Below are 27,775 nucleotides of genomic sequence, written 5' to 3'. Positions count from 1 at the left end.
AATTTCCATTAATTATATTGGAAAGGCTCAAGTCACACACACAATCTTCAGAAAAAGACAAAGACAAGGTGCAGCAAGCTGAAGTTTAAATGGTTTATTTTTCCATAATTGTTTTTTATAGGAAGACTAAATCAGTTAATGTGTGAGGGGAAACACTCCAGTCTTTGGTACCAAAATAAAATGAAAGTGTCTACAGCAGCGGTAGGTCAGACCTTACACCAGCTTTCCTTGTACCTTCCATACTTAAAAACAACAAAAGGAAAAAAGCATTCAGCTCCGGGTTCGAAGAAAACACAGCTGGACCAGATTCAACTTGTACAAGGAACAAGATAAAAGTTCCCCTCATTTTATCTACAGTTTAGTGTAATCAAGTTCTCGGGAAATACAAGTTGTCTCTCCCTCCCAATCAATAAAGCAGTTTGTTTTTTTATCAAGTGACGGCAATCTACAAAACAAAAGGGTTAATGAAAAACACATATTTGCATGATTTTTGCATTTTTTCTTCCTACTGGTAAACAATGATAAGTATAACTGGATCAAATGGCACTTAGTTTGTGTTGTTTCATAGTGTTCACTACACTATGCTACATAATGTGCATAAACTAGTGTACACTAGACTATAACAAGCTTCAGGTGTACACCAAGTCAACTAGTCATTATTTGCTAAAGGCTAATACTGCATGCAAGTGTTCTCATTATTAACTCGTTGGTGAAAAAAATGAAAAATGGACCTCATTTTACATACAACATAATAAAATCATACAAAAGTTTTACATGATCCCCTCTGGAAGCGTGGGGTGGCTGGCTATTTACAGAAAGCCGGGGGAAGCTGGAACCGGGAGGGGCAGCTGGTTCCCAACGCAGACGGGGCGGAGGGGTGCTACAGCGGGGTCCAGCCCCACTTTACAGGATGACGTAAGTGAACAGGGCCATGATGGCGGCGCTGATGAGGCCTGAAATCGGCACCGTCACAAACCAGGCCAGGAAGATGTTCCGGAAAAGGCGCCAGTCCACTGCCTTCCTGGACCGCAGCCAGCCCACGGCGACCACAGAGCCCACCTGGGTGGGGACAAAGGTTGAGTGACACACACCTCCCAAAGCATGGTGAAGAACCAAGATGGCGGCCCCAGCATGGACATGCCCCCCTTCCGCTAAGTTACCTTGCAGTGGGTGGTGCTGACAGGAAGACCGATGTTGGAAGCGACCACCACAGTCACGGCCGAGGCCAACTCAATACTGAATCCACTAAAAAAAAAAAAAACAAGATTATAAACCAGCCTAAGCATAAAGAATTTTCACCAAATACATGTTGGTTTCAGGAGTGGGTGTTACCTGGAGGGGGTTATGGGGGTCAGGTCCTTGCCCATGGTCTGGATGACACGGCGCCCCCATACCCACAGGCCGGCGCAGATGCCCACGCCCCCAAAAAGCAGCAGCCAGATGGGAGTAGGGGCGTTGGAAGCCACATTCCCAGTGAAGAAGACCAGCCACAGAGCTACCAAGGGCCCAATGGCATTGCTGAGGAGCGGAAGGAACAGGGGGGGTGACTCCCAAACTCTGCTATGGCGTACACACCTCACCGGCACGCAAAGAGGTCGACACGACGGCCGCCCACCTGACATCATTGCCACCGTGTGCAAAGGAGCCAAAGCAGGCAGTGAGGATCTGCAGGAACTGGAAGAGCATGGAGACCTCGGCCCGGTCCTCTTCCAGGCCGTCATCCTCCAGAGAGCCCTGGCTGCTGGCCCCATCGCCCACATCCACGGTCACCTGGCTCGCTGGGGGGCTCTCCGCCACGCCCGGCTCAGCAACGGCATTGCAGTAGCTAGTGTAGCTGTCCATGCGCACACGCTTGCGCTCACCGTCTTCGGCACTGCTGCCAGCAGGTCGGGCCTCAGGCTCCTTGGGCCGCAGGTCGCCGTGCATGCCGTAGATGGCCAGCGTGTAGGAGGTATAGCTGTTGTTGCGCCGCATGGGCCGCTCACCCGACTCGCCCAGGCATTCGCCCACCGAGGCCAGGTGCAGCTTGTGCAGCAGGTCCTTGTAGAGGCCTGAGTCCTTGTGCACCGTGTGGTACTGGCTGTAGCCATTGCCAGGAACGTGGATGCAGCCATTGCTGAAATGGACCTGAGGATGCTGGTGAACTGGAGATGGGAGAGACCCAATGCAGTTACAACGTCCTGATGCTGGAACCATGGAGATAAATCATCAAGTGATGTGGTCAGAAGGACATGGTAAGACACTGGCCAATACCATTGCTGTCTGATCCACCGATATCCTTGATGTCCTTATCGTCAGTCTCCTCTGAGTCACCGATGTCGAAAGCCACCCTACGCTCCTCCGAGGGAGGGGGAGAACGTGGGGGAGGCAGCGCCGGGGCTGTTGGTTTGGGGGAATCCTCGGGGGCCACCTTCAGGGGGTCTTTCTCCATTAGGGGGCGCCCAGAAGGGCTGGACTTCACCTGACCTGCAGGGGGAGCAGTGGAAGAACTGGGTCAAATGAGTGAGAAGGACTCGTTAGCTAAAGCAAAGTAGGAAGGCGGTTTTGAACTAACAGCAGGTCCAGCACCCGGCAGTTGTGTGATCCACCACTTGCAGAACTTGTAAATTAATTATGAATCAATGTGACCTTAACGGTGAACTCTGTGTATTTGACTCTCAGGTCCCTGGTCAAACCCAAAGACCGGTCTGACAGACCTCTGGCATTTAAGCGCAAAGTGGTTTAACCCAAACAAAATACCGCATCTCCTTAAGATATGAAAGATCACAGGTTGTTCAGACACGGGAACAAAACCCCACCTATGATTATTCAATTCAACTATTCTTCTAGAAAGTCAACATTGTATCATTGTTACACCAAAATAATTACGTATAGAAAATGCAGGTATGAGCAAACTACTATTATAAAGTATCAAATTCCTGATCCACCCATATTTCTCATATTTGTTGCTATAATTACATAATAGTACCTGTGTGTGGCATTAATAGAAATACACTTTCCACATTTACTGTGGTGCTTTAAAGGGAGACTGACAGGTGAATATCACAGGCAACTGACAATTAGGGTCAGAGGTCTGAGGAGAGACCGGCGCAGCCGGTTGGCAGTCTTGGGACTCGAAGGCGGTCCACTTACTCTCGATCTTCTTCCTGAGGTGTGGGCAGACAACGAACCACACGAGGATGGCCGTGAGGATGGCACAGCCAACGGAGATGAGAAGTATGCCCCACCAGCGAATCCCATCGTAGCCCAGGACTAAACCGGCCGTGGGGGGGGGACAAAGGGAGAGACAGAGGCCGTGTTGAGACAAAGGGGAGCAGAGGGCCCCGATCCTAAACACGTACAGATGGGCTCCAGATCTTCTGCTTTACAGTTGATTCTTTCTTTTGGGGGGGGGGGGGGGAAAGTTGGGAAGTCCACCCACAGCTGTGCTGCTCTAAAAAAAAATTTTAGCATGTACTTCATAGCACCGCACAACAGCTGCCAGGATGACACAGGGAAGGAAGCTGGGGGAGAGAGCGGGTGGATGGCGGAGTTGTGAAATTTACACTGTACACAGCGCGATGTTGTGAGTCAAAGCATGGGAGGACGATTTCGACATCGTTACACACACACACACAGTGACGGGGCAGGACACCTCACCCACAGAGGGCTGCAGGAGAGGACCAAGGGCCGGGGCCAATGCTCGCTCATGGTTATGCAACAGAACCAACCAGGAAAGGTGGTGGTGGTATCCGCTATGACTCAGCAGGGTCACCCCACAACACATTGGAGAGAAGCAACCCTCAACTCACACCACCAATCTAACCCCACACTGTGGGCTACTTGGCGAATAAAGGGAGTCTTTCCATTGAAATACTCCCCCAGGAGAAAGGGCAGAGAGAAAGAGAGAAAAACGGGGGAGATACGGTGACATCACTGGCCATCAGCTGGGTGGGGCGTTTCATAACCTCTTGGGAAGTCTGTACCTTCACATACCAAGAAACCACCAGCTGGGCCCCTCAGATAAGTGTAAGTCAAATCACCAGCAGGGGGCGATCTGGGCAGCCAAAGCATGCGCCGGTTCCTGCCTAACGTAGCCATACCGCCCTCCGTCCTCCTCGGATCTCGTGATAAGTGTTCACCAGAAGTCATGAGGGGACGGGGGTGGGGGGTGGGGGTGCTGCGTAGATTCAGAAACAGTCTATCTCAACGATGCCACGCACTTGCACTGCTCAGATAGCGGGATCCCAGAGTGTGCTGGGTTCGAGGGGCCGCTTGGCAGCTGCTACATCGCCACGAAGAGACCAGAAGCTTTGACCTGAAATGACCTTCCTGTACCCACCACTCACTGCCCATGTTCAAGAGGAGTGTGAAGCGCAGAACTTGGGAAATAACTGGGAAAGCCACAGTGGTCTGGCAAGCGAGGCAGGCAGAGGAGGAGACAACACGTGGGCAAGCGGCTCCGAACCGCACCGCGGAATGTCGCGCCCGTCTAAAAACACCCGTCTGCCTCTCTCTCTCAGGAAGCCCGACAGACAGCTCCGCAAACAGCTCACCGGCGCACCCGGTCTGGACCGGAGCTTCCGGGCACCATGGGGCCCTGCGCCACCATGGGTCAGCGCAGGCAGACTTACACACTCACCCCACTCAGCCAAAATGACCGTGGGCGTCTGTGCACAACGGGGGGCCATATTACAGAGTGACGGGCTGGTCACAGGTTACTAAGTTCATTAAATGTTTTGCAGAGGAACCATCGTGTCCTTTACTCTTGTCTGCCTTCGTTTATGGTCTTTATGGTTGTGAAGTTTTTCTGGGGACAGGAAAGAGAGGAAAGGCTCAGAAAAGCATAGAAGGAATCGTGTGGAAGAGCTGTGACAGTCCTGAATTCAGAAAGCATTTGGCCGGACATTTCTGCTCTGCAGAAATCACATGATACTTTAAAGACCCGGTGAAGCCTTGTTAAATACTCCAGGTCATCTCACAAGACACAGACTTCATCGCCACACGGTACGAACCGCGGACATGCTTGTACTTTAGAGCAAAGTCCAGTTTACAGGTGACCGCCACCATTAACGTTAACCAGGTCGGCGCCAAGGGGGTCAGCCAGGGCATTGAGACGTGGCCATTTTAAGGAACTAAATCCTTTAAATGGACGCCATCGAGTGCTTAGCTAGCATGGTGCTAACGCTGGTGATCTCCACTGTTATTTGGTCAGTGTCTGCAGGATGGTCATTAGTTTCATTAGTCTCCATTTATTCAGCTAACGGTACATAGGAAATTAAGGAGCGGCTTCCGGGCAGATTAGAGAGAAGAAATGAGAAGGCAGATTTAGGGAGCAGACTGGACGAGGATAGGGGAGATAATTAGGGGTGAGGGTCGGGTCTCTTCTGCTGAGCTCAGCTGCTGCCCTTGGTCCTGCAGCACTATCTCCGAGCTCAGCGGCAGGGATCGTCAACTTTGCTCCTGGTGATAGATGTTCATGCAGCTTTTTTTTTTGCCACTGTAAACATACTAAAATGAGGCTAAATGTCCTGATTCAAACTCCTCTTGCAAACATACTCAGCGTATATGAATCTCTCCTGCTCCCCGAGACCGTCAGGTTCAGCCTGTGTGCCACGGGGCTGATTAAATGCAGAGGTTGATACTTCAGGTCCAGAAAGTAAAAATCCAGACTAAGAATTTGTTTCAACCAACCAGATGAGCATAAAGAGTCACAGTCACAGAGTACTCAGCTGGTTGGTTGAAACAGATTCTTGGTCTGGATTTTTACTTTCTGGACTTGAACTATCCACCTCTGTTTAATGCTTATTTATAAAACAGGTGTATCAGTGTTGAGTGAAACCATGTACATCTTAAAGTTGGATAAAACAGCTCCCAGAAGTTACCCTGGGAAGCTCCTGTACTTAGTCTTCTGCCTAGTCCTACTTGTGAGTCAGTGTTAGTATGGACTCCTGAATTTCAGTGGCTGGAAGGTGTGTGTGTGTGTGTGTGTGTGTGTGTGTGTGTGTGTGTGTGTGTGCGCTAGTCTTGCCACACACCGGCCTGCAGCCTTCAGTGAAGGACCCAGGCCAGGTGACTCCTTGAATAGGTCAGTCCTGCAAGTGAAAACAAGAGGAACGAAGATTGTGTGTTTAATAGGGGCTCTCTAAGGCCGGCAACTGAGAGAAAGAAAAAACAAAAACAAAACAAAAAAAAAACACCTGCACAAATTATAAAGGCCGTAACAAATTTCAAAGAAGCAGTGGCGCGTACAGTCAACAGAAAAATCAAATTAAAAAAATAATAATTAAAAACTCAAGCTGTCCAGTCAAACAGCTCGTAAATAAAAGATCCCTACTGACAATGCACACCTGTGGCAGATTCCGCACTGCTTCCTCGTTAACACCTGTCTTTAATGAAAATACACACACGCAGAGCCTGGCAGAAGCCTTCACAAAGGTCCCACCCCCCCCCCCCCCCCCCCAACAACGAGTCATCCACGAACACCGTGAATGCTACCGGCTCCCCATGCAGGGAGGTGACAGACAGCTATGAACACTTACGTGGGATTCCCGTGAATAGGATGGAGAAGAAGTTGATGCCCATCGTCACAGCATAGAAGACGGGCAGGGACTTCAGCCCGTTGGGGACGGGGTCCTCCTGGGGGGGGGGGGGGCAGAAGGCGTTAAATCAGATGGGGATCTACTGGGTTCCCCAAAATAGGGAAATTCAATTTTACAAAAATCTGTGACTGTGACTAAAAATACCAACAGTCTTATATTCTGTTTGGTTACTTATGATTAAGGTTAGGGCTGGGTAGGGGTTAAGGTTATCATTGTTGGGATTAGGCTTTTGAATGATGTCCACAAAGACACAGATACCATGTGTGTGTGTGTGCGCGTATCCTGAGATGGACTGATATCCCATCCTGGGTGTAGCGCAGCCACCTAGATTGGGCCCCAGGCCCCTTGACCAGGGTAAGCGCTGAGAAGATGGATGGATCTTTTGGAGAATGTAACACGGCCCGAAGACCGCATTGCCGGTGTCCTTGTGTGAACAGCCAGCACCCTGAGGTCCCAGTCACTGTGTACATTCTGTACAAACCACCCCCCCAACACACGCCAGGAAGTCTGACTAAGCTCTTCACATGGACTTCTGGGGCAGATTGCAACATGGCCCATTTTAATCGGGGGGGGGGGGGGGTTGCCAATGGCAGGACGACATAACCCAGGACAAAATCTGCCTTTTCCGTTTTGTGACCTTGGCCAAAATGCTGGACTTTGCTCCAAAAGCCATTATCCCCAACTTCTTTAGGGAAGAACAAAATATCAGGTTTGGACATCTTGTCTGAATTAACTCCTGTTACTTCAGCGTAGCTCCTAAAAGTATTTTTTATCCTTTATTTATTTACTTTTTCATTTTTTTTTTACAAATTCATGACTTTCCACAAAACCAGGGCAGAAAAGCTGAATACCCAATCTTAAAGAACATCTCCACATGACCTGTCACGAACAATAAATACATTTTTTAAAAATGCACCGGGAGCTATGACTGTCTCAACGATGAGTTTTAACCCGACGCCGCTTCTGGAAGTTGCTATGGAAACACAGCTGACGCGGCGACAGTGAGTAAGAGGCGAGTTGGTGGTGGGGGGGGGGGGGGAGGTTCCAGTCTAGCCCACTGATCATAGGGACTCAAGCCCTGGTGCACAAACGAATGGCTGTTGCAGAACAGCACGTAAATACCTGCTTCCTGCCAGTGGCAGCTAGGAACAACCCTCATTTTATGCCCCACGCCCCCCAGTACTGGAAGGGCAACAAGAGCAGCATTCAAACTGCACCAACAAGTTTTGCTGTAGGCACCCACTCCTCCCCTCAGTGGCGTGAGAGGAGGGCTGATTGCATAACCCATTTATTAAAACCGCTTTTTAAACATCTGCTAAGTAGGAACAACGTAAAACATTACATACAGTTGATTTATTAGAATCCCTGACCACAGGAGCTCAAGAACTTATAAATCAGGACAGGAGAACACTCTCCTTAACCACTGCGCCACCTACTGTTCGATTTATTTATTTTTGTAGCTGTGATCAAAGGTTTAAGGTCAAAGTTTAACAGCCTCTTAAAACCAACCCAGAAGGGGCTTTCAGCTCTGTCCTTAACCTTTGAGGGATCGCATAGCCAGTCTCAGAGAGAAATTTTCAAGGACAGAAGAATGACCAGCCATGGCTCGTGGGAACCTCATCTTTCATATCAAACTATTAGCAGGTGAATACGGACACATGGTAGCATGGATGAGAAGGAAACTGAGAGGGCCATATTTCGCCACATTTTTTCCCGTATTAGCAACACATGCTATTATTTAAGTGTCACTTACAGGCGGATGCGTCTGTGAAATGTTTTGTGGCGCTCGCCCTTTGGTTTACGAACTGCATGTCCCCACTCTCCATGTCAGCTCCCTGTCATTATGCTTATCAGTCTTCAGACAAATGCTTATCAATCGGCTTGGCAACAATGCCATCATTAGGATAAATAAATGCAATAAAGAACTCTTTATGATTATCCATTAGCTAAATAAACCATAAGATAATAACCAGGTAATCTTATCCAGGAAAACACCCCCCAGTAAGACCTATATCAAGAGGAGTTTCACACCCTTACCTTGTTCAAGATGTACTTGCGGACATAGTAGAAGAGAACAGCAGACATGATACCGGAAAGCAGAGGAGAAAGGAACCAGGAGGCCACTGGAGAGAGCAGATAGAACAGTCAGAACCTGACAGATCAGAACCTCACACACCAACCAGGGGACTCCAGTGGGACCGCCATTAACACTAAGAAAATTGTAGCGTTAAGGAAAAAGTGCATGATCATGCTCATTTTCGCCACCAAAGACAACCAAAAAGAGACTTATGATGTTATAGCAATTTATCAAAGATAGTTTTTACTGAAAAACAGTCTGTAACTTGTTCACAGTAATCCCAATTCTGGCTTTTGAAACAAGTCAAGTTCTTTAAACCTTCTGTCGACATGCCTGCTAAAGGCTAAAGGCCTCCCTCCTTATGGCGTAGGGCTGCTATGCTGCTATGGAAGCGGTGAGGCTGGGATTGGAATGAGGGGGGGGGGCCCTTACCGATTCTGAGCAGCTCTAGCCAATGGACCCCCTGCTGACCCTTTGCTACCAGGGAGAAACCAATGGTGGCTCCCACAATGCAATGGGTTCCAGAGATGGGGAGCTTCAGAAATGAGGCCATCAACTGCCACACAGCAGACCCTGGAACGGAGAAGCGTAGGAAGTGATGTTTCTGGGTTCGTCAGCGGAACGAGCACGGGCGACCATGGACGATTCCCTCGACGCATGCTCACCAAACATGGCGCTGATTGAGCCGGCCATCAGCAGGGGCTCGGAGCCATTGTACATGTTGACGTCGATGATGCCCTTCCGGATGGTCTCGCTGACCTTTGCCCCCAGCAGGATGGAGCCCAGCGTCTCAAACACCGTGGCCAGGATGCAGGCCTGCCGCAAGGTGACCACGCCCGAGCCCACGGCCGTGCCGAAGGAGTTGGCCACGTCGTTGGCGCCCACCGAGAAGGCCAGGATGAAGGCGATGATGAAGCCCAACACCACCAACCACAGGTAATCAGACAGCGGAGACTGGGAGGCCACAGCTAACGTGGTGGCCATAACCAGCGAGGCCAGAGTAGTCGATTCCATCTCTAAATATTAACTAACCCTTTTAATAATAAATTAAATTATTTTTATATAAAAATATATATTCTTTATCAAAATTAGAATTACTTTACAAAAAAATGAGGTACTAGTGCTTTGATGCTTTCAAAATAAATAAGTTCTGCAGGTTTCTACTTTTCACCTACAGGATTCGGATAAATATGTAAACTAAAATAATTTATTTGGCTCCTTTTTGGCCTTAAATAGAAGCAAACGGATGTGATAGGGGGTTAAAGTTACTGCTATCCCCTGAGCAGACAGATAATATTCAGCTCTGTGTAGCTTTTTGAGACTAAACGGCCACAACAGGCATCCATGTTGCAGCCAGGACTGTGGAGAAGTCGAACCGCATCCTGAAATGAAGAGGGAGAAACATTAAATATATTATTCTTTTTTTCTGGAAGCACCATTAAACACATAAAACGCTCCCCCAGACCCTGACGTTGTTGTCTCTGGCGGTGACTGCCGGAACCGACGAATGCCGAACGGTGGACAGACCACAACAAGGTGATGCCACAAGGGCACGATGTACGGGCTACTACAGGGAGTAAGTCCTCTGAATGGGCTGCGTTATCATGATCCTGCCATTCACACTGCTCTAGACCGCAACAGCTGATTCTGTTGACAGCCTGTTTCCCGGCCATTTATGGGACCATGGAATAATATGTAAATAATATGATTAGGCAGCTAAAGAGACTCTGGCACGTGAAGCCTTTGGGATCACGTCTGGCAGATTTCTCCCCGGTGCTTGCCATTCCACTGCCAAAGGAGTGTTAATTCCAGGCGCAGATTTACTCAAGATCCCTGCATTAAATGAAAATTGTTTCTTAACCTGTAATTCTTGTTCAGCCTGCACTGGAACATCCCCTATTCTAGAAATAATCTATAGATCGTTTTATTACGAGCATAGGTGACAAGTTCCTAATCACTCATTACTATGGGGAAGCTTGACATCAGTCTATAAGAAACGACCATGTGACAGAATTCATAAATCCATTTAATTCTGGCCGAGACAGCAGACAGGGGACATTGAGGGCTGGAATATTTAACGCGCTGGACCTCCAGTCCCACACCATATGCCTGGTGCAAATCTTAAAGTGAACCTTCAAAAAATGCATTCACGACAAAACACTAACCATTTAAACCATCATTTTCATCATTTAAGCCGCGTTTTCAGTCGTGTGTCGCACGGCCTTTTTGTCCTTAAAGAGCTGCGGACATATGAGACATCTTTAGAAAGTGCAGACGGAAACTGGTCGGCCGGCACCCGGCTTACACCCATCCCCCTTTGCTTAGGTATAAAGGACGAACTTCCTCCAAAAGGCGGATGATTAACAAACTGTATTCATTTGACGAAATATAGATACTTGAGTTGCATATTATTTATTTGAAATACAAAAGCATATATAGATATGAAAAAGGTGAAATCCGATTTCTGGAGTTATCAATTTGCAGCCGATCAGTGAATTTTCAACCTTGCCCTGCCTGATAGATACACCACATTCTACTGGAACTTACTGGAAATGACACATCCACAACTAGCAAAGCTGGAGAACACCCGGTACTTTGTCATGCACATTCATAAACGAAGCTTGTCAGGAGGCAATTACCGATAAATTCGCTTATTTTACTACGATCCGAAACGCTCTGATCACGTGTTTTCGCTATGATGCAACTTCGCGCTCATCATTCTTACTTTAGTTAGTCATCCCGGTTATTTAATGAAAATTAAATTTTTAGAACATTACATGTCCTTTAAAAAAATCCCGCAGTTCGTCCTAATGAATTGTCTCGCCTGCTAAATTAAAGGACCGGCCTGACCAGATAGTGACACACTTATTGTCAAAAACCGAACGAAAAATAACATATATTTAAACTAAAAAAATAAATTAAACATACTTACCAAATTTAAAAACGGCTATTTGTGAAGAATGAGAAAATATCCCGCTCGAACTGAAAGAAGCGCGGGAGAGACCTCGCTCCAGAAAATGAAAGTCACCGCAGCTCGCAGCAAACGCTACCTAGGAGCTCCGGGCGAACTGTTAGGACGCTCCCTAAACTTCACGCTTCTGTTTGATAAATATTTAGCTTTTCGCTCGCCGAACGACCCAGACCGAGTCCTCTGCGCTTTGACACCGATCGCCTGCGTCCTTATAATTTATGTCCTAGAAATGGGAGGAGGCTGAGGGACTCGCCTCTGCGCGTCACCGCGATCCGACGTAGCCGCTGCTCAGTTAATAATCGATAGCGATGCGTCTCCCAATTTTATTGTATATATTCCACATAAGAAAAAAATACAGATTAAATGAACCGGCTGTCCTTTGGTTCACTCCGTTTTGCGACCCGCCACAACATCCGCATGAAGCCGAATCCGGAAACGTATTTAAACGTATACTGAAGCGCTTATAAAGACTGATAACAGCACACACTTACATTTACGTGTGCATGGATAAAAAGCGACTGACGTATCAGCTAAAGTGCTAATCAATTATCCCATTAGCAAACCATTGTACTTAAATTTGTAATATCCAGGTGCATATGCAGAGCTATGAGTGTTGAATGGTTTGCTTTACAGGCACGTATATCTGTTTAATGCTGAAGGGTACGGCAAAGGTTGTCGCGGTATTTCCACTGACAGTGTCGAGTTTCACGTGAACTGTCAGTGTTAAATTCTCCACTTTGGTTTTCATAGTGGGTGGAGGAGCATGATAGTCGACATTCCAAACTTTTCTATGATTTTTAACTTTAAATATTGTATCATTTTACAATTGTATACTTGAACTAATAGCTAATTGTTATCCGTAAATGTTAACTTATCTATAGCTATAAAATGATATATGCTTTTTACATGCATATTGCCTTCAATTTAGCACGTTGATAATGACTTAATGACAATAAAGCTACGAAGGGTTTATTAACATAAAACGCAACAGACATATGTGTATGCGTATGGAACATATTAAGTGTAACTCTTAAATCATGTAATCCAGAAAGGACACAACTTCCACATTTTGACCACTGAGTTACTAAATAGGTCTTCTGCATGTACGCAGAAACCTGACTGGCAAACATCACATCATGTGTCCAACGAAAAAAAGAAATGATAACGGATATGAATAAAAATCGTATCTGGAATGAAAAGACGTGGCATTTTCTTTGCTCTGTTTCATGTCTGAAGTACAAACGCAGTAGCTAGGTACAGTATTACTTGAACGAAATACCAACACGGGTCAGTTTACGTTTACCTTTTGTCTACATTTTAAAACTACTGGCAAGCATCATAATTGCATGGAAATTAAATATGAATGCAAGGTCCCCTGCCGGAGACTTCCATTAATTTGGATTTGACGGAGATAGCACAGACGGTACACTCAAGTCCACGCCGGCAGCGCGTGATAGCTCTATGCTCCGGGTCCTTTGAGACTTCCTTCTTACGTCATAATCAAATAGAAGGCGGAGTCGGATTTCCAAATAAGGTAATGTCGCCTTAAGTCGCTGGGGTTTGGCCCGGATAAACCCAGTTTATGCTGGGCCACGAGGTATGAAAGTAAATGTCTTTGTGAGATGGACGGGGTCTTTGATACATACCAATTTTATATGGTTTAGAATAATTATGAATGGATTTGTTTTATTTTCCCCTGGACAATTGTATCCCTTTCAAAATAAAATTTATTTAGCGAATAATAATCTGTAACAAAAACAATAACGAGATGTGGTTGTGTGCAGCTCAGTAAAAAGGCAGCTTGTTTTTTCATGCATTACAGCTGCTCTGACCAATAGTTTTCTAAACTCATACTTCGATCACCTAGACTGGAAAAGTGCCTGCATTAAATGCAATGCAATCATGCACTCAACAAATACGAAATTGTTGACTAAACTATGGCGCTGGGGCAAGCCATAGCGGTAAACACAAGGTGTCTTTTTAAATCTCAGTCGAGTCAGTGCATACCGCATTTATAGGTAGCAATAAAACCTTACGTAGAACACGATGTTGTACAGATGATAAAACGGTTGGGAGGCCGCCCAAATAATGCCAGCTGTTTTTTCTACCTGACTGAGTCAAGGAGATTAACTATTTTAAATGCCTTTTCCCACATACCTACACGTCTGTATTGTTGGATGAATTCTGGGATTTATTTTAACAGGACAGAGTGAGGCATAGTTAATGTAGTACCCAGATAGGATAGTGTATCGCAGTTATTTTAAAGATCCTCACACCCTCGACCAAGATAAGAGCATGGATGGATGAATGGGTTTTAAATGCATGCAAACGGCACACAGTGTAATTCAGGTAGAATCACCTGACCGTTTTTTTCTCTCTCTCTGTTTTGCCAAATTCCTGAGCTACTAACAGCTTCTCCAGTAATGAGGCATTCGAGCAGTTTGCAGACAGGAGAAAACCACAGGGAAGCACAACAGCATCCCTTACACACAGGCCCCAGAAAGTGGCTGGGTTGAGCAAGTCCTGGGTTTGAGAAAAATTTGAATCTTTGTTTTCAGTGCATTAACCGTTAGATATAATGAGCAGTCTGTTGTCTGCTTGCTGAGAATGATGGGTTTCTGTGCAGTGTCTTGCCGAGACCTGCCACAAAGTACCATCCGTATAATTCTTCTCAGTTTATTTTATTTCTGTGGGCAGTTTCACAGTGTCTGGGATTTGACTTTAGGGGAGGAATTTGGTTAAATTGCACTGGGATGCTACGGGGGAAATTTCTCACTCGGGAACATTTGCTAAGCTGTAACTTCTAGTGTCACCGCATTATTGAGTGTAGCTGTAAAATTCCCATAAATACTGTATCGATTTTTGCTGGAGTCAGGCAATGGAATCAGGGGCAGACGTACGATAAGGCAAGGGTAGACAGGCACCGGAGGCCTGGGGCAGAAGACAGAATTTCTAAAACTTACATTTAAGGATACAGCATAATATGATCATTTAAATGATAGCAACATGTATTCTATTTGCATTTTTAGTGACAGTTTGCAGTACAGACAAAGTTGCCCCTATCCCAGCTGTAATGGACTATTCTACATTGAGACTTTGCACTTCCCAACTTTCTTCTACCACTAGATTTTACTGGCTGTTCACTGCCAAGCGAACTGGCACAAAATAACAAGAAGGAAATGGTACAAAGATACAAGAGTAACATCACATCTCCCATGTCTGATACTGTCTCGCATCACATCTCCCATGTTTGATACTGTCTCGCATCACATCTCCCATGTCTGAAACTGTCTCGCATCACATCTCCCATGTCTGAAACTGTCTCGCATCACATCTCCCATGTCTGACACTGTCTCGCATCACATCTCCCATGTCTGACACTGTCTCGCATCACATCTCCCATGTCTGATACTGTCTCGCATCACATCTCCCATGTCTGACACTGTCTCGCATCACATCTCCCATGTCTGACACTGTCTCGCATCACATCTCCCATGTCTGATACTGTCTCGCATCACATCTCCCATGTCTGACACTGTCTCGCATCACATCTCCCATGTCTGACACTGTCTCGCATCACATCTCCCATGTCTGACACTGTCTCGCATCACATCTCCCATGTCTGACACTGTCTCGCATCACATCTCCCATGTCTGACACTGTCTCGCATCACATCTCCCATGTCTGACACTGTCTCGCATCACATCTCCCATGTCTGACACTGTCTCGCATCACATCTCCCATGTCTGACACTGTCTCGCATCACATCTCCCATGTCTGACACTGTCTCGCATCACATCTCCCATGTCTGACACTGTCTCGCATCACATCTCCCATGTCTGATACTGTCTCGCATCACATCTCCCATGTCTGACACTGTCTCGCTAGAGTGGTAGACAACTTGTGAAAAGAAGTGGAGAGAATGTATGAAAAAAACCGAGACTAATTAACCTAAGCAAAAGAGGGGAAGGATAAACTACTTAAATTTGACCAATCGATCTTCTGGCGTGATACACCCCTCCCCCCCATCAGCAAATTTTTCCGGCAGCATTCCTGCCCCCACCCTGACTAGTTAAGCTTCACCACTGGCACCCTGTGCTCTGATTGGAATATTCTTTATGTTCCTTTGTTCATGATTCCCTCTCATTTCACTTTGGCTCCGAAAACTCTCCAATGGCCCCCTTAGGGGGTCCCCTACCCATGTCAGCCTAGGGCCCCCAGAGAATGTAGCCCACCCCTGGTTGGAATATCCCCCAACACATGAGGTAGGGGATGCAGGGGATAAAAACTGGAAACCGTGACCAGACTGACGCAGGTTCAAGTCCTGGTATTTGTGCCCTAGCCTTTCGTAAATTCTATTGGATAAAAATGTTTGTTAAGCAATAATAATAATATTATACTGCTGGCAACAAAAAAAGAGGACCGAGCTGGACCATACAGCCAACATACAACATATGTTTCAGTTTAAACAACAGTGTAACTGGCATGCAGACTGTTTGACATTCAGAGTGTGTTGCAATATCACATAATTAGAGCACAATGTACCATAATAATAATGGCATAAGATGACATGGAGCACTAACTCATCATCTGAAAAAAGCGATAAACTGACCGATTCATTATGAAATTTCAAGGCAACTAATATTGTTTCCCATTGCAATGCAAGATTTTTTAATTTTTTTGGTGTGACTGGTAAATCTGTGACAACAATGCAAGAAAAATAAATGTAGGAGTTCTTGATTCTTGATCTGTCGATTCGTAAGTTTCCCTCAGGCAGCTTCAAACAAGAAGTAACATAAAGATCCAGTTCCTTGTACTCCGGTTCCGCTCTTAAATTTTTCATTTGCTAACAACGAACTTAATTGTACCTAGTATAATGGCACTGCCACGCAAGCAATCCTATGGTCCAGTCACCCATTTGTAGGTAGCTGATTGCTTGTGGTGCCCAAAAAATGGCTTCTCCAGCTGGTGATTTGTGTGAAGAAACCATGTATCTGAGGACCCTGTTTGTTTTGGTGGAAATGGAGGCCTTGATCAAAAACTGCAGAGCTGGAAATATATTATTAATTAAAAAGTGGCCCTTTCTTGACAATCACAGATGGCAGCTTTACCTGTCATTCTAAACAGACAGAATGAATAGAGTAAAATTACATTACATTACAGAAATATACATTTGTGGGCTGATGTTCGTTTTTGAAGGCTCTGTAAGAGTTTCTCAAAATAGTTGCTCTAAGTTTGCTCTATGACTACCTCAAGAACTTAATTAAATATTATCCCATATCTTATGTTGCATTGCTTATTTTCTTTTACTGAGACCCTATTACCCTGAAGAAATGTCTTGAACACCATCTGGATTCATGACAGAAGTAATCCAGAACATGGACTGAAGATAATTTTCTACAGGCCAGGGAATTTGTAGCAAGAATTTCTGCACTTAAAGTCACTTTATTACCACACTCTTTTATCTTATCTTACAAATTACCATATTTGTACAGCCTGATAAATGCAAATGAAACCTGCACCAGCCGCTGTAGGATGTGAACCAATAGCCTTCTCTTGGATTTTTTTCTTCCTCTCCATCGCTTATCATTCACGACACATGTACCCGTTCCACTTGCTGACACAGTCTGTCCCCGCAGCACGTTTGCTCGCGTCACCTGGTGCTAGATTAATTGAGCACTGCATCGTCACACATGGGCCAGGTCCAGGGGAGCTCACCAGGGGAGGACAGTACATGGAATTAACAAAAAATTCAGGACTGGCGAGAAGAGAGCTCAGTAATAACGGGACTGGGTAAACTTCCTACAAATCAACCACAGAAGCTTCACAGGACTATCAAAGAGGTTCACCTCCACGAGAACCATCAAGGACTGTGCATCCTGACACAAAGAGTGGCACAGAATTTGTGGCACTTTTCCATTGCCACCAAGAACCAAGCTGTACCCGAGCCGTACTGTGAAGAGACAGTTTTCCATTGTAAATTATGTGACTCGTACCAGCGCTCATATGGTCCTGCTTGCTAGCAGGACTGAACGCGTGTCAAAACAGTCTGATTGTTCGAAATACACGGAGATGCTGATGTTCTGTATCGATATGCATGGATTATCTGAAAGAAAAAAGAGCATATTATATAAATTATTCATTATTAGTAGCATCACACATCGTGATGTATCGATGCATTCCTGATAACTCAGAACTTGAAAATTTCCAACCTCCTACTTAAAAAGTAGTATATTACAGCTGAACGAAATGGATTTGTAATGCTAATTTACACAAGTGAATGCTAATTCTGTGAGCATTTGATGCTAACATAACACGGCATTTCTCACAGACGTGCTAGGAAATTAGCCCTAAGTAGATCATAATGTACACCATGGGAACAGTAAATAAGTATTTCTTTGGGTTTATGTCACTGTCTCTCTCCAAACCCAACAACACCATTACCAAGTAATCAAAGTATGCTGGACTTGCATTGTAACTGGTGTATTTTTGTGGTACTGGTACAGCCTGGTTCCTGTATGCTAGTGGAAAAGCACCATCGATCTTCCATTTTGTTCTTATGGACATCTGGACCAACTCTTCACTCTGTAGTCACACAGAACAAAAGCTTCTGTTGTGCTGTTTTGTTGCGGTTTCCTTTGTTGTCGTCTCTCTCTAAAGAATGTTTACATGTCACCACTGTAAATCACATACAGGGAGATGATGACCTGAGGATGTGTTTGCTTCAGGCATGTTTACTAGTCTTACCAAGTTGCCTTCAACTTTTCATTAAACGCGAAGCATCTTGCTCACAGTGGGTCTACCTCAACAATAGCCCGATAATTACATTGTTTAGCTCTTGTGGCGCCAGGCAACAGGCAGTATAGTTTCAGAAGGCTTTTGTTTATCAACATGCATTAATTACAACTTCAACTTGCCCCACAGGTTCCTATCAACAATGCGGAGAACAGAACAGGTCTTCCGTGGGAACATGGGAAAAAAGCAAAGACGGCAGGTCGGCGGTGATTAAGGTCCCGAGAAGGTGACCCCATGGCGATTCAGGTTTCTGCTGGACCCTCAGACTGCTTAAATATCCACATCTAAGCAGACCAGCATGGGAAAGGAGTCCAGAGAGGATTATCTAGGAGCAATAGGGATTCTCGGGTTTGGCTGCCGTCCCAGTGTAAAGCTTGTTTTTAAATTTTAGCCCTTCCACGTAACTTGCCCCTTGCTCAGTTCCACATACTCCTAAGCTACAACCATTAATTGAAAAACGTGCTAAAACCTGGATTTTCACACCCCTTCCCAGCTTATCTCTGACCTCACTTCCTGCGTGAACACATACATGACTTTGCTATCTCTCGTCATCTTCACACACTCTTCGTGGATGGGTCTTATTCATCATGCGTGGCTTGTTTGATCCATTACAGACCCTCGTGTGGTTCCGTTCTTCTCTGAGACGGCCAGCAGTCAGTCGCTGCATATGAATCCATCCATATCTCACCCAGGTTCAAAAACAGCGTTGGCAGCAGTAGCACGAAAGCACACCATGGTGCGTGCAGGGGCCTGGCTAATCGCACGGGGCTGATGAGTCTCTGACGTGCATTTGCACGCCCCACAATTAGGCATCAACTGTAATTCACTAATAATAATCATCCATTAATAGTAAAGCTAAATCCAGCCCTTGCAGTTCACGGAAGTCACTGGAACTGAGCAGGCAAAATGCTGACTCCACTGGTTTTATATTTTTCCGAACAGTTTTTCTTTTGTTAGCTTGACATGATCAGGAGAGGACGGTTTTCCGAATGACCTCTGACCCCCGGAGCACTGTCTAAATGCCCTGTTAAACTTTATCTTGGGTTTATTATTTTAGCCAGGGAAACAAAAAATGATGCAGAACATTGGCAGTGACCATTTTGCCACGTAAACAAAATGTTCTAAAATGGAAAATAAATGTGCCTGAGTAATTTGTGGTTTGTTTATTAAATACAGCAACAGCTAATAATTAATGCAGTAATATTATTCTGCAGTCTACATAGATTAGACAAGGTTTCAGTAATAGGACAAGTAGCACTAAACAGCAGCATCAGCTAAATAAACTAGTTAAAAATAAACAATTACATTAGTAGTAATTAAAATAAGAAAAATAAACAGGTGATGATAATTCTCCTCAAGGCTGCTATGAAACCCAGCTCCTCAATACTGTATGCTTATGCTTACAGTTTGTTTATGAGATGATGACTTTCCCTGGACGTAAGCGGTTCTCACCTTTCTCCGCAAGGAGTTAGTTTAAAATAGGAGGTGGTGAGTTCAGGATGTGAAGAGTTTGACTTGGCACCGTTTGCGGAGCCCAGATCACATGAATGCGGAGTGACACGGACAGTCTTCTGGTCCTTGTATCTGTGTGTTCATTAACGGGGATCATTAGGGCAAAACTGGACATTTCCGCACACTGTTTCTAAAATTTTATGTTAAAAGTTAAACATTACATGTTTTTTTTTTTACTTATTTTAACTCAAATAACTATTTGGAAACTATGTAAAACAACCTGCTTGTTTGACTTCATTAATACAACAGAAGGCCCAATTTTCTAGCGATTGACCTGAACAACACAGCTTCCTCAAGACCAGACCGAGAGCTGTTTGTGCTAAATGTGTTTAATTCTGAAAGATTTTAAGAAATGTTAAAAGTTTTTCAAGCTAATCTGCATCATTATTTTTAATACAGAATTTTAAGACAATGGAAGATAACAAAATAGGGAAAAAAAACAACACTTCTGTCTCATAGGATACACTCAAAGGCGTTTCTTCTGAACAAGGTACATAAACTCAGCCAAGATGCTCTCACATATGTAAAGTAAGATCCTGGTTTTCAATAAACATTTACAAGCAGCAAAGACTGCAATTTGCAGGTCGGCTGGTCTAAAATTGGCTGCTAAATGTCGAACATCTGCAGCTATAAGGAAATTGGAATCCTTTAAACACAAAGAGAAAGCTGGAAAGGCCACCAGAGAAGGTTCTGGAAGGCAGGAATGGCCTTTTCCCTGGTTGTCACTTGTTCCAGCCCGACTGAAGGTCCTGCTCTGTAGCCGCCCACTGGTTCCCACTAACGGCATGACTGCACTTTTCCCTTTTCCAGGAAAGCCAGCGGCATTTGCAGGTTCTTCTGGCGACGCCACACTGCCGTGGCCCCAGCACTCTCCCCCACAGCCTTGATGCTCCCGTTCAGCGCAAACTGAAAACAGGAAATGGGCTCTGAGCTGAAATAGTGCGGTTTGCCGTGTCTCACCCACGCGTGTCCGCAATTATTCCTACGGCTGCCAGACCCATCAGGCCAAATATCCCAGAGTCAGGTGAGGGTGTTTACATGCAGGCTGTGCCGTCTGGGGCTAGTAAACGATGCCTATATATAAAGCGCACATAGATGCGGCCAATCGCATTTCTCTCTCGCAAGCTCTTCGGCCTGTACCAGAGGAAGTCAGCTACAGTCATTCAGCATTTGGCCCACACTGCTCAGAATCCTCAACTCATACCAGCGTCCTGGAACAACACAGAGGGAATGTCCCAGCTGATCTTCTACCAGGGAGGACAGACAGCCAGGCTTCCTGTGATTAAAAGATGGTGATGGGCTGATCTATTATGTGACAGAATGACATTTCAGGGTTATGGTTTCAGGGTGGAAGACCGTGTAGCTCGAAAGTAACCGTGAAACGATAAACGTGCAATGGGATATCTGAGAGCTTGCAGAAGCCGGGAGGAGCCTGAAGCTCGCTAGACATGGACGATGGACAAAACAGTAAAGAACTGGGTGGTCTATGGTTTACGGTCTGTCTCCAGATCATGGATGAGGATTGACTTCCTTAACAGCAGCACAGCGTCGGAATGTCTGACAGCAGCTCTGTCAGACACCTCCTGGCAACAGTGACGTTGTGACGCTGATCACTGCACCCAGCTAGGGATGAGTCTCATCTGTTTAGCTGTAGCATTTTCACCGGGGGGGCTAACTTAGACCTGGCTAACTGAGACCTGATCCACAGCTGACTTACATTAAATCCCTACATAAACACAAACCATACACTGATGAGCAAAGTCATTCTTATAAAATCCTTAATAAATGCCAAGCATTTGAAAATTACTATTGCTTTAAATTGCCCATAACTGATTGTAAGGGCATTGCTAACAAAGAGAGACATTAAGTGCAGGTTTATGGGGTAATTAGCGTCTCTGTGGAGTTTAAAGTGAAATGCATCCCCTGAGGATCTGGAACATTGACAGATGACCTCGCTATCCAAGTCATTATCATGGGGGGGAACCCCCAGTCAAAATCAGCAGCTGCGGTGTGTTATAACAATGCAATTTTATTTGCCTTCCTTAGACAGGAAGCGTTAGTGTAGCGATTTTAGCAATACCCACGATCTACTACCGAAGCTGTAAATTTTTGACCATGGTGTTAAATAAGTAATGACGCAAATAGCATTTCTTCATTTTTATTTATTTAACAGGTGCTTTCATCCAAAGCGGCGTCCAGTTGAGAGAGGAGGGTCAGCCAGTCCCTGGAGTAATTAGGGCTATAGGCCTTTACTCAGGGTCCCAAAGGTGAAGGCACTCTGTCAAGCCTGGGAACATCAACCTGGCGACCTTCTATCATATGTGGCCATAATCCACTGAGCTATGATAACGCCCACAAACAGAGACAGTAAGAATGATAATAATAATAAAAGGGGCTACAGGAGGTTATTAGAAGCAACGATTTAGTGACTTAGGGTTACAGACCACATGCTGCTGTTTGATAGTCATGATAAGCTTGTGAAAATGTGCCCCCTTCACCCCCCGGGGTGCGCCAGTTTGTGTAATAAGAACGAAACGAGGCCCTTGAAGCCCTCAGAATTTTGCACCAGCTGGAAAAAGGTTCGTATTGAAACTGATCCGGGTTCAGTGCCTGAAACCTTAGCAGTGTTAACACGCTGACTCAGAGAACATGTTAATTACCATGGCCGCTGCTCCACAAATTTATGGGCTTCTTTTTGAGCCTGTGTTGGCTTCCAGTATGCTGAGGATGCCCCCCCTCCCGTCACAATAACATGCTAATGCTGTGAAAACGAACACAGCATAACTCCCCCGGGCCCCATGAACTTCAGCAAAGTGAGCCAAAGGGTTTTTTTTTTAACAAGTACAGACACTATTCCTACATGACTGACAGCTCAGTCACATGACCACCAGACATAAAACTTCCACTCCTACCCCTGCAGTCTTCAGGTCTCCAGGTCTGAAGGCTTTGCACATTTTCCTGATGCTTCCCTGCCTGTTGGAGCTTTATCATGATTTTCTTTTGAAGAGTTTAGTTTTTTTTTGGCCTTTTAGAACTGGAGCTGTTTGGAAACACACAATTGAATCAATAGGGCCACCCAGGGCACCGTGTGATGTTTTTCATCGGAGACGGACACCCATGGAAAAAGTAGAGTGAAACCCACCTCTTTGTTACTCTGGTATAAAAGAAAATAGACGTTATTTTGGTTGTTTATTGATTGATCTTCTGTACCCAGCTTTTTCTAGAATCATCAAATGACAGCAGCTCTGATCTTCTATGTATTATAGATTCCAGGCCTGCGCTACCAGTGAGAAATGAATTTATTTTACCATCATCTTCATTTGCTCAGGTGCCTGCCAATGTTTTCATAAACGAAAGCGTTCGGCGGGGTCTCTGGCGACAGGGGTTTGCACACTGTAACGTGATCCAGCCAGGGCAGGTGTTTGGGAATGGGAGACGCTCCGAGAGAGGAACACCAGGAAGCAGCTCACCCTGCTTTCAGGCCTGAGCAAACTTATGCAAAACGGCGCAGCTGAGCAACGCGATACTGGCATGCCTTTCGCTGTAGTAAGGGGAGGCCGGCGAGGTGCTCTGGGGAGCAGAACTCAGTGGACCAATGGCATGCCGGGGGTGGGGTGAGGGCGGGGCCTAAGTCGCCACAGTGGCATGGGGCCCAGTGGGACTGGAGTGTGGGCAATTCTACATGAAGAAAGGACAGTTATAGAGAGTGGAAAGCGCCCAGAAGCGAAAAACAGACAAAGAAAAATAAGGTGGGGAAAAAAACAAAGGCTGAGAGGGTAAAATGCAGGAAAAGTACTGGGCTTTCAAACGTCAGTGTAACATTCAGACACCGCAGGAATATCCCTGGATTAGGTAGCAGGTACCTGGTAACACATTACTATTGTACAAAGGATCTTCCACGACTATTTTATTTTGGCTTTCAAGTGGGTAAGGAGATCCGATTTCAGTCTGTCCTCTTTTATGTAGCGTGAACTACAGGCAGCCAGAAGGAATGAAATAGACAGAAACTCCCAGAAGGGCAATTGACACAAAACCCATAGATATGCACATGGAGAGCGTGCGGACAAAAGGATCCTTACAGATACAGAAAAGATACGGGAGAGGCGATGCTAAAAGCATTACTAGCCGCAGAATGTTACTTGTCAACGTCAACATGTGTGTTTTACAACTTTTGGTTATTCAAGGTCATTGAAGTTTACAACGGAATTCCCCCTTGTGGTGTCCCGCCACTCCCTCACATGTCCTTAATCACTGCATCACCTACTGCTCATTCTGCCTCTTTGAATCTCTGGTTTTAATCAGAACCCAAATTGGCGTAATGTGAAAAAGCCTGGTCATCCCAAAGTCCTGGTTCTGCTGCACACCAGTATGGATCGCTCTGCGGGTGTTAGTACCAAGTGGGTGAAATAATGAGAATGAGATGATTGAACAAAATGGAGGGCCTCATCCTGCTGGGTAATTATGGAATCACCACATGGAGTTTACAAACAGGGTAAACATGATAGTTGAAAGGAACCTCTTGAGAGACCCACCACAAAGGGGAAAATCCATCTGCATTTAAACCGGTTACTGAAAAATAACAATAATGATGACAATTTTGTAAAGCTAGTTGAACTGGGAGGAGAGGTGTTTGAAGTGAGCAGTGGAACCATCAGATTGTTCATTGGGTAAATCTTACATGAGGAAATTACATTTTCTTGTACATAAGTCTTAGATATTAGCACATAATTGTGTGAAACTTTAAAGTGTCTTCACAAAGAATGCCTTATATAGTAATGATTTTGGGAAAAGGAAGGTTGTCCCTTGTACGGCATCGTTTTCTTTCTACCCTCCCAAGCTCATTTTCATTATAGAGCAGAAAAATCTAGACAAAAACAATAGCATAGACCAAACCCACAACGGCTTCTGCCAAAACAGGGAGCACAGATATGAAAATTCACGGTTGGATTTGCCCACATGTTGTACTACGAGTCAGACCTGAAGAGAATTTCTAACTTATGTAACTAGTGCCCACAGAGCAGGTCAAAATCAACACAGACTATTACGAAATGTCAGTTTGCCGTGATTATCTTTGCTGAGAGTCTAGTCACCAGTTACATTTTACGTACACATTACATTCTATAGGTAGACATTTGCAATATATAAACTCTTGATCACATTTGGATTTAATCTATTCATCTTTCATTTTGCCCGTTACAAACTGAAATCGCCCTTCCCTACGGACAACATGTACAGTACATATGTTTGACTACGCTAATGAAAACTGGCATCCTGGATCCCCTGCTTGTAGCCTTGGGGATCTATGAATTAACAGTAAAAATTGGTTGGAAACATATACCGCGCCTTTCAAATCCCTGGATTTGTTGTGCAACTAAATTGTTTTTAGGAGACACAACAAAATTACAGTCCCACGTAACTATGTCATTAGCAGGAAAATGCACCACTATGGAGTAAAACATTTTCAAATGGCTTTAAACAATACCCTGTAATCAGTAAGGTGGGGGCTGTTCGCTGCCATGCAGCACACACAGATTGCACGTGGGGGGGTACACACAAAAATAAGCATGAAAATTCAGGTCATTGCTTATGGGAGGACTGCAGGAAAGCAGGTTGTAACAACACCCAACCGTTCATCACTGGATTAGTAAGTAAGAGCATAATGGCACTGAAGTGAAAAAAAAACACATAATTTAATATCGTCTCATAATGCAGCGATAATGGTGGGTAATTAGGAAGCTTGTCTTCCAAGGGGAATGGATTATCTTTATGTTCTATGTTTTCTCCGTATTTTTATGTAAACCTTGTGTACTGAGAGCACTTCGCGTTTTAATATGCGCGCATATTAGGTACTAGCGCCGATAATTGACGCAAGGAGGCGGCACGTACGTTACTCCACGCAAGTAACACCAGTGGCCTGTACTACGAAGCGGGGTTACTGGCTTATTGGGGTAACTTGTCGGATTTAAGGTAGTCTGGGCAAAATGTAAGTTGAACGAGTATTTAGTCTATTTAAACTGTGGTACATTAAATCCGACAAGTTACCTCGATAAGCCAGTAACCCCGCTTCGTAGTACAGGTCACCGATCCCTACCACATTTACATTTATTTATTTCGGAGACTCTTTTCTCCGAAGTCACGTAGTAATGACAATGCAGGGTCAGTTAGACCCTGGCGCGTCTGAGGTTAAGGGCACAGAGTCCTGCCCCCCCTGAGCCGCACAATGGCCAGAACAGAATGTGGCAGAACTACCCACCGAACCACCAAGGCACACATCCAGCTTTACGTTGAGTGAGCTTAAATTTATTTGTAAATAAGATTTTTGTAAATGTCAAGGCTAAATATCCCCCATGGTCAGCTTTATCTATGAAAGGGGATTTAAAGGATTACAATCAAAGTACTACCTGGCACACATACTTTACTCTCTTTCTCTACCTCCACCCCAAGCTCTATCTTTCTCTCATTCTTCTCTTTTCCTCCCTTCCCTTCTCCCTCTCTTTTGGCCCTCAGTCTCCCTCACTCTCTCACACACTTTCTGACTCTTCCTCTCCTTCATGCACTCTTTGACCCACGCTCCCTCTTTACTTCCCTCCACCCTCCTTGTCTCTCTCTCCGTCTCCCTCCCTCTCTTTTTTCTACACTACACTGTTAGTGATTCTCTCTCCATCCGCACAATAACTGCAGAACCTGGTCTAAACTAGTTTCAAACATTGCACAACCTCTGGGGATAGCTGTTCTTACCAAACGTGCTTCACATGTTGAAATAGTCTATCTGAATTTACCACCCATTAATTCAAAAATGTACTCTTCAAGGGGACGTTGTCTTTGTACTCGTGCCAAAAATAGTCCTGCAGCGTTAAGCCAAAATTAATTGACATTCAAGTCATAAACCAGGGTATTCAAATACAAAGTATTTTATATTTAAAGGAATTACATGTTTAATTTGTATAATATAATTTCAACAAGACATATTCTTTAAATAAGCATACATCTTTCTAAGTTAGCCGTTTTCAAAAGTATCCATAATGCGAGTGAACACATCAGGATAGGAAATTGCTATAGAGCAGTTACTATTAGATGCAGTTTATTATCAGTAGAGGATATGCCGTTATGTTAGCGTTAAGTTCTTAATGATGGTGTCCTTCCCCACTGCGCCATCGGCTTGTCCGGGCTGCTGTATTTCACTGGAAGGTGTTCAGGTGGTGACGTCACCGCTGGTCTCACGGGACATGAATTAGTAAGTGAATTGCGGCGCCCTCTTGTGGATACTGGACAAACCGGTCCGTGTTCTATTTATGGGGAAACGCACGTTTGCTTGCACGCAGTTCAACGTTTATATTTAGCAGACCACGGGATTTGAACCGGACCCGCGGAGCCACATTTTAATAATGATTTTCACTGAAACTGTCAGATTAGTTATGGGAAAGGATGGAAAACCTAGCTGAGCTCTTTACAAACATTCCCAGTAAAATGTGACAGTGCTATCATCCAGTTTGACCGCCAGAGTAGTTCTGTTTGTCATATACGAACAAAACGTTTAATTTTTATTGCGCTAATTGAAAAGTGTAAGGATTAAAAGATGATTTTGAAATAGTCAGAAAACTAGATATAATTTAGTCAGGGGCATGTTGCAAGATATGAGACGTGTTTCTAGTATTTAGTTATTTGAACAACAGCTCATGCTAGACACAAATATTTTGATAATCTAGAAACTTCAGTCAGGGACAAAGAGAGTATGTCCTTGAATGGTGGAACTCACCGGTCTAGGCTCGCTTTTGCCTTTTCCCTCCTTGCTCTTGCATACTTATCTTTACTAGCTAGCAAGTTCTAGGCGTGTTGTCT

The 27,775-nt window shown here is 45.0% G+C and overlaps 1 protein-coding gene across 3 annotated transcripts; it reads right to left on the bottom strand.

Annotated features, from left to right (window-relative positions):
* Nucleotides 1–79: 79 nt before the first annotated feature.
* On the bottom strand, nt 80–27,774 carry LOC111856589 (sodium-dependent phosphate transporter 1-B-like). Of its 3 annotated transcripts, XM_072706747.1 has the most exons (12): nt 11,591–12,010; nt 10,824–10,898; nt 9,324–10,040; nt 9,091–9,231; nt 8,619–8,704; nt 6,522–6,618; nt 3,133–3,252; nt 2,254–2,466; nt 1,616–2,144; nt 1,333–1,518; nt 1,161–1,245; nt 80–1,059 (listed from the first exon to the last, which is right to left on the bottom strand). In XM_072706747.1, the coding sequence occupies exons 3-12, from the start codon at nt 9,670–9,672 to the stop codon at nt 904–906; spliced, it is 1,962 nt and encodes a 653-aa protein (XP_072562848.1). In that variant the 5' UTR covers nt 9,673–10,040; nt 10,824–10,898; nt 11,591–12,010; the 3' UTR covers nt 80–903. The 3 variants fall into 3 exon arrangements, with proteins under 3 accessions (XP_072562848.1, XP_072562850.1, XP_023692452.2); XM_072706749.1 differs by lacking the exons at nt 10,824–10,898; nt 11,591–12,010 and adding an exon at nt 27,693–27,774; XM_023836684.2 differs by lacking the exon at nt 10,824–10,898.
* Between the last annotated feature and the right edge of the window lies 1 nt (nt 27,775).

Source organism: Paramormyrops kingsleyae, chromosome 2 (genome assembly GCF_048594095.1).
Source record: "Paramormyrops kingsleyae isolate MSU_618 chromosome 2, PKINGS_0.4, whole genome shotgun sequence".
NCBI classification, from domain to species: Eukaryota; Metazoa; Chordata; class Actinopteri; order Osteoglossiformes; family Mormyridae; genus Paramormyrops; species Paramormyrops kingsleyae.
This window is presented reverse-complemented; position numbering and strand designations above follow the sequence as displayed.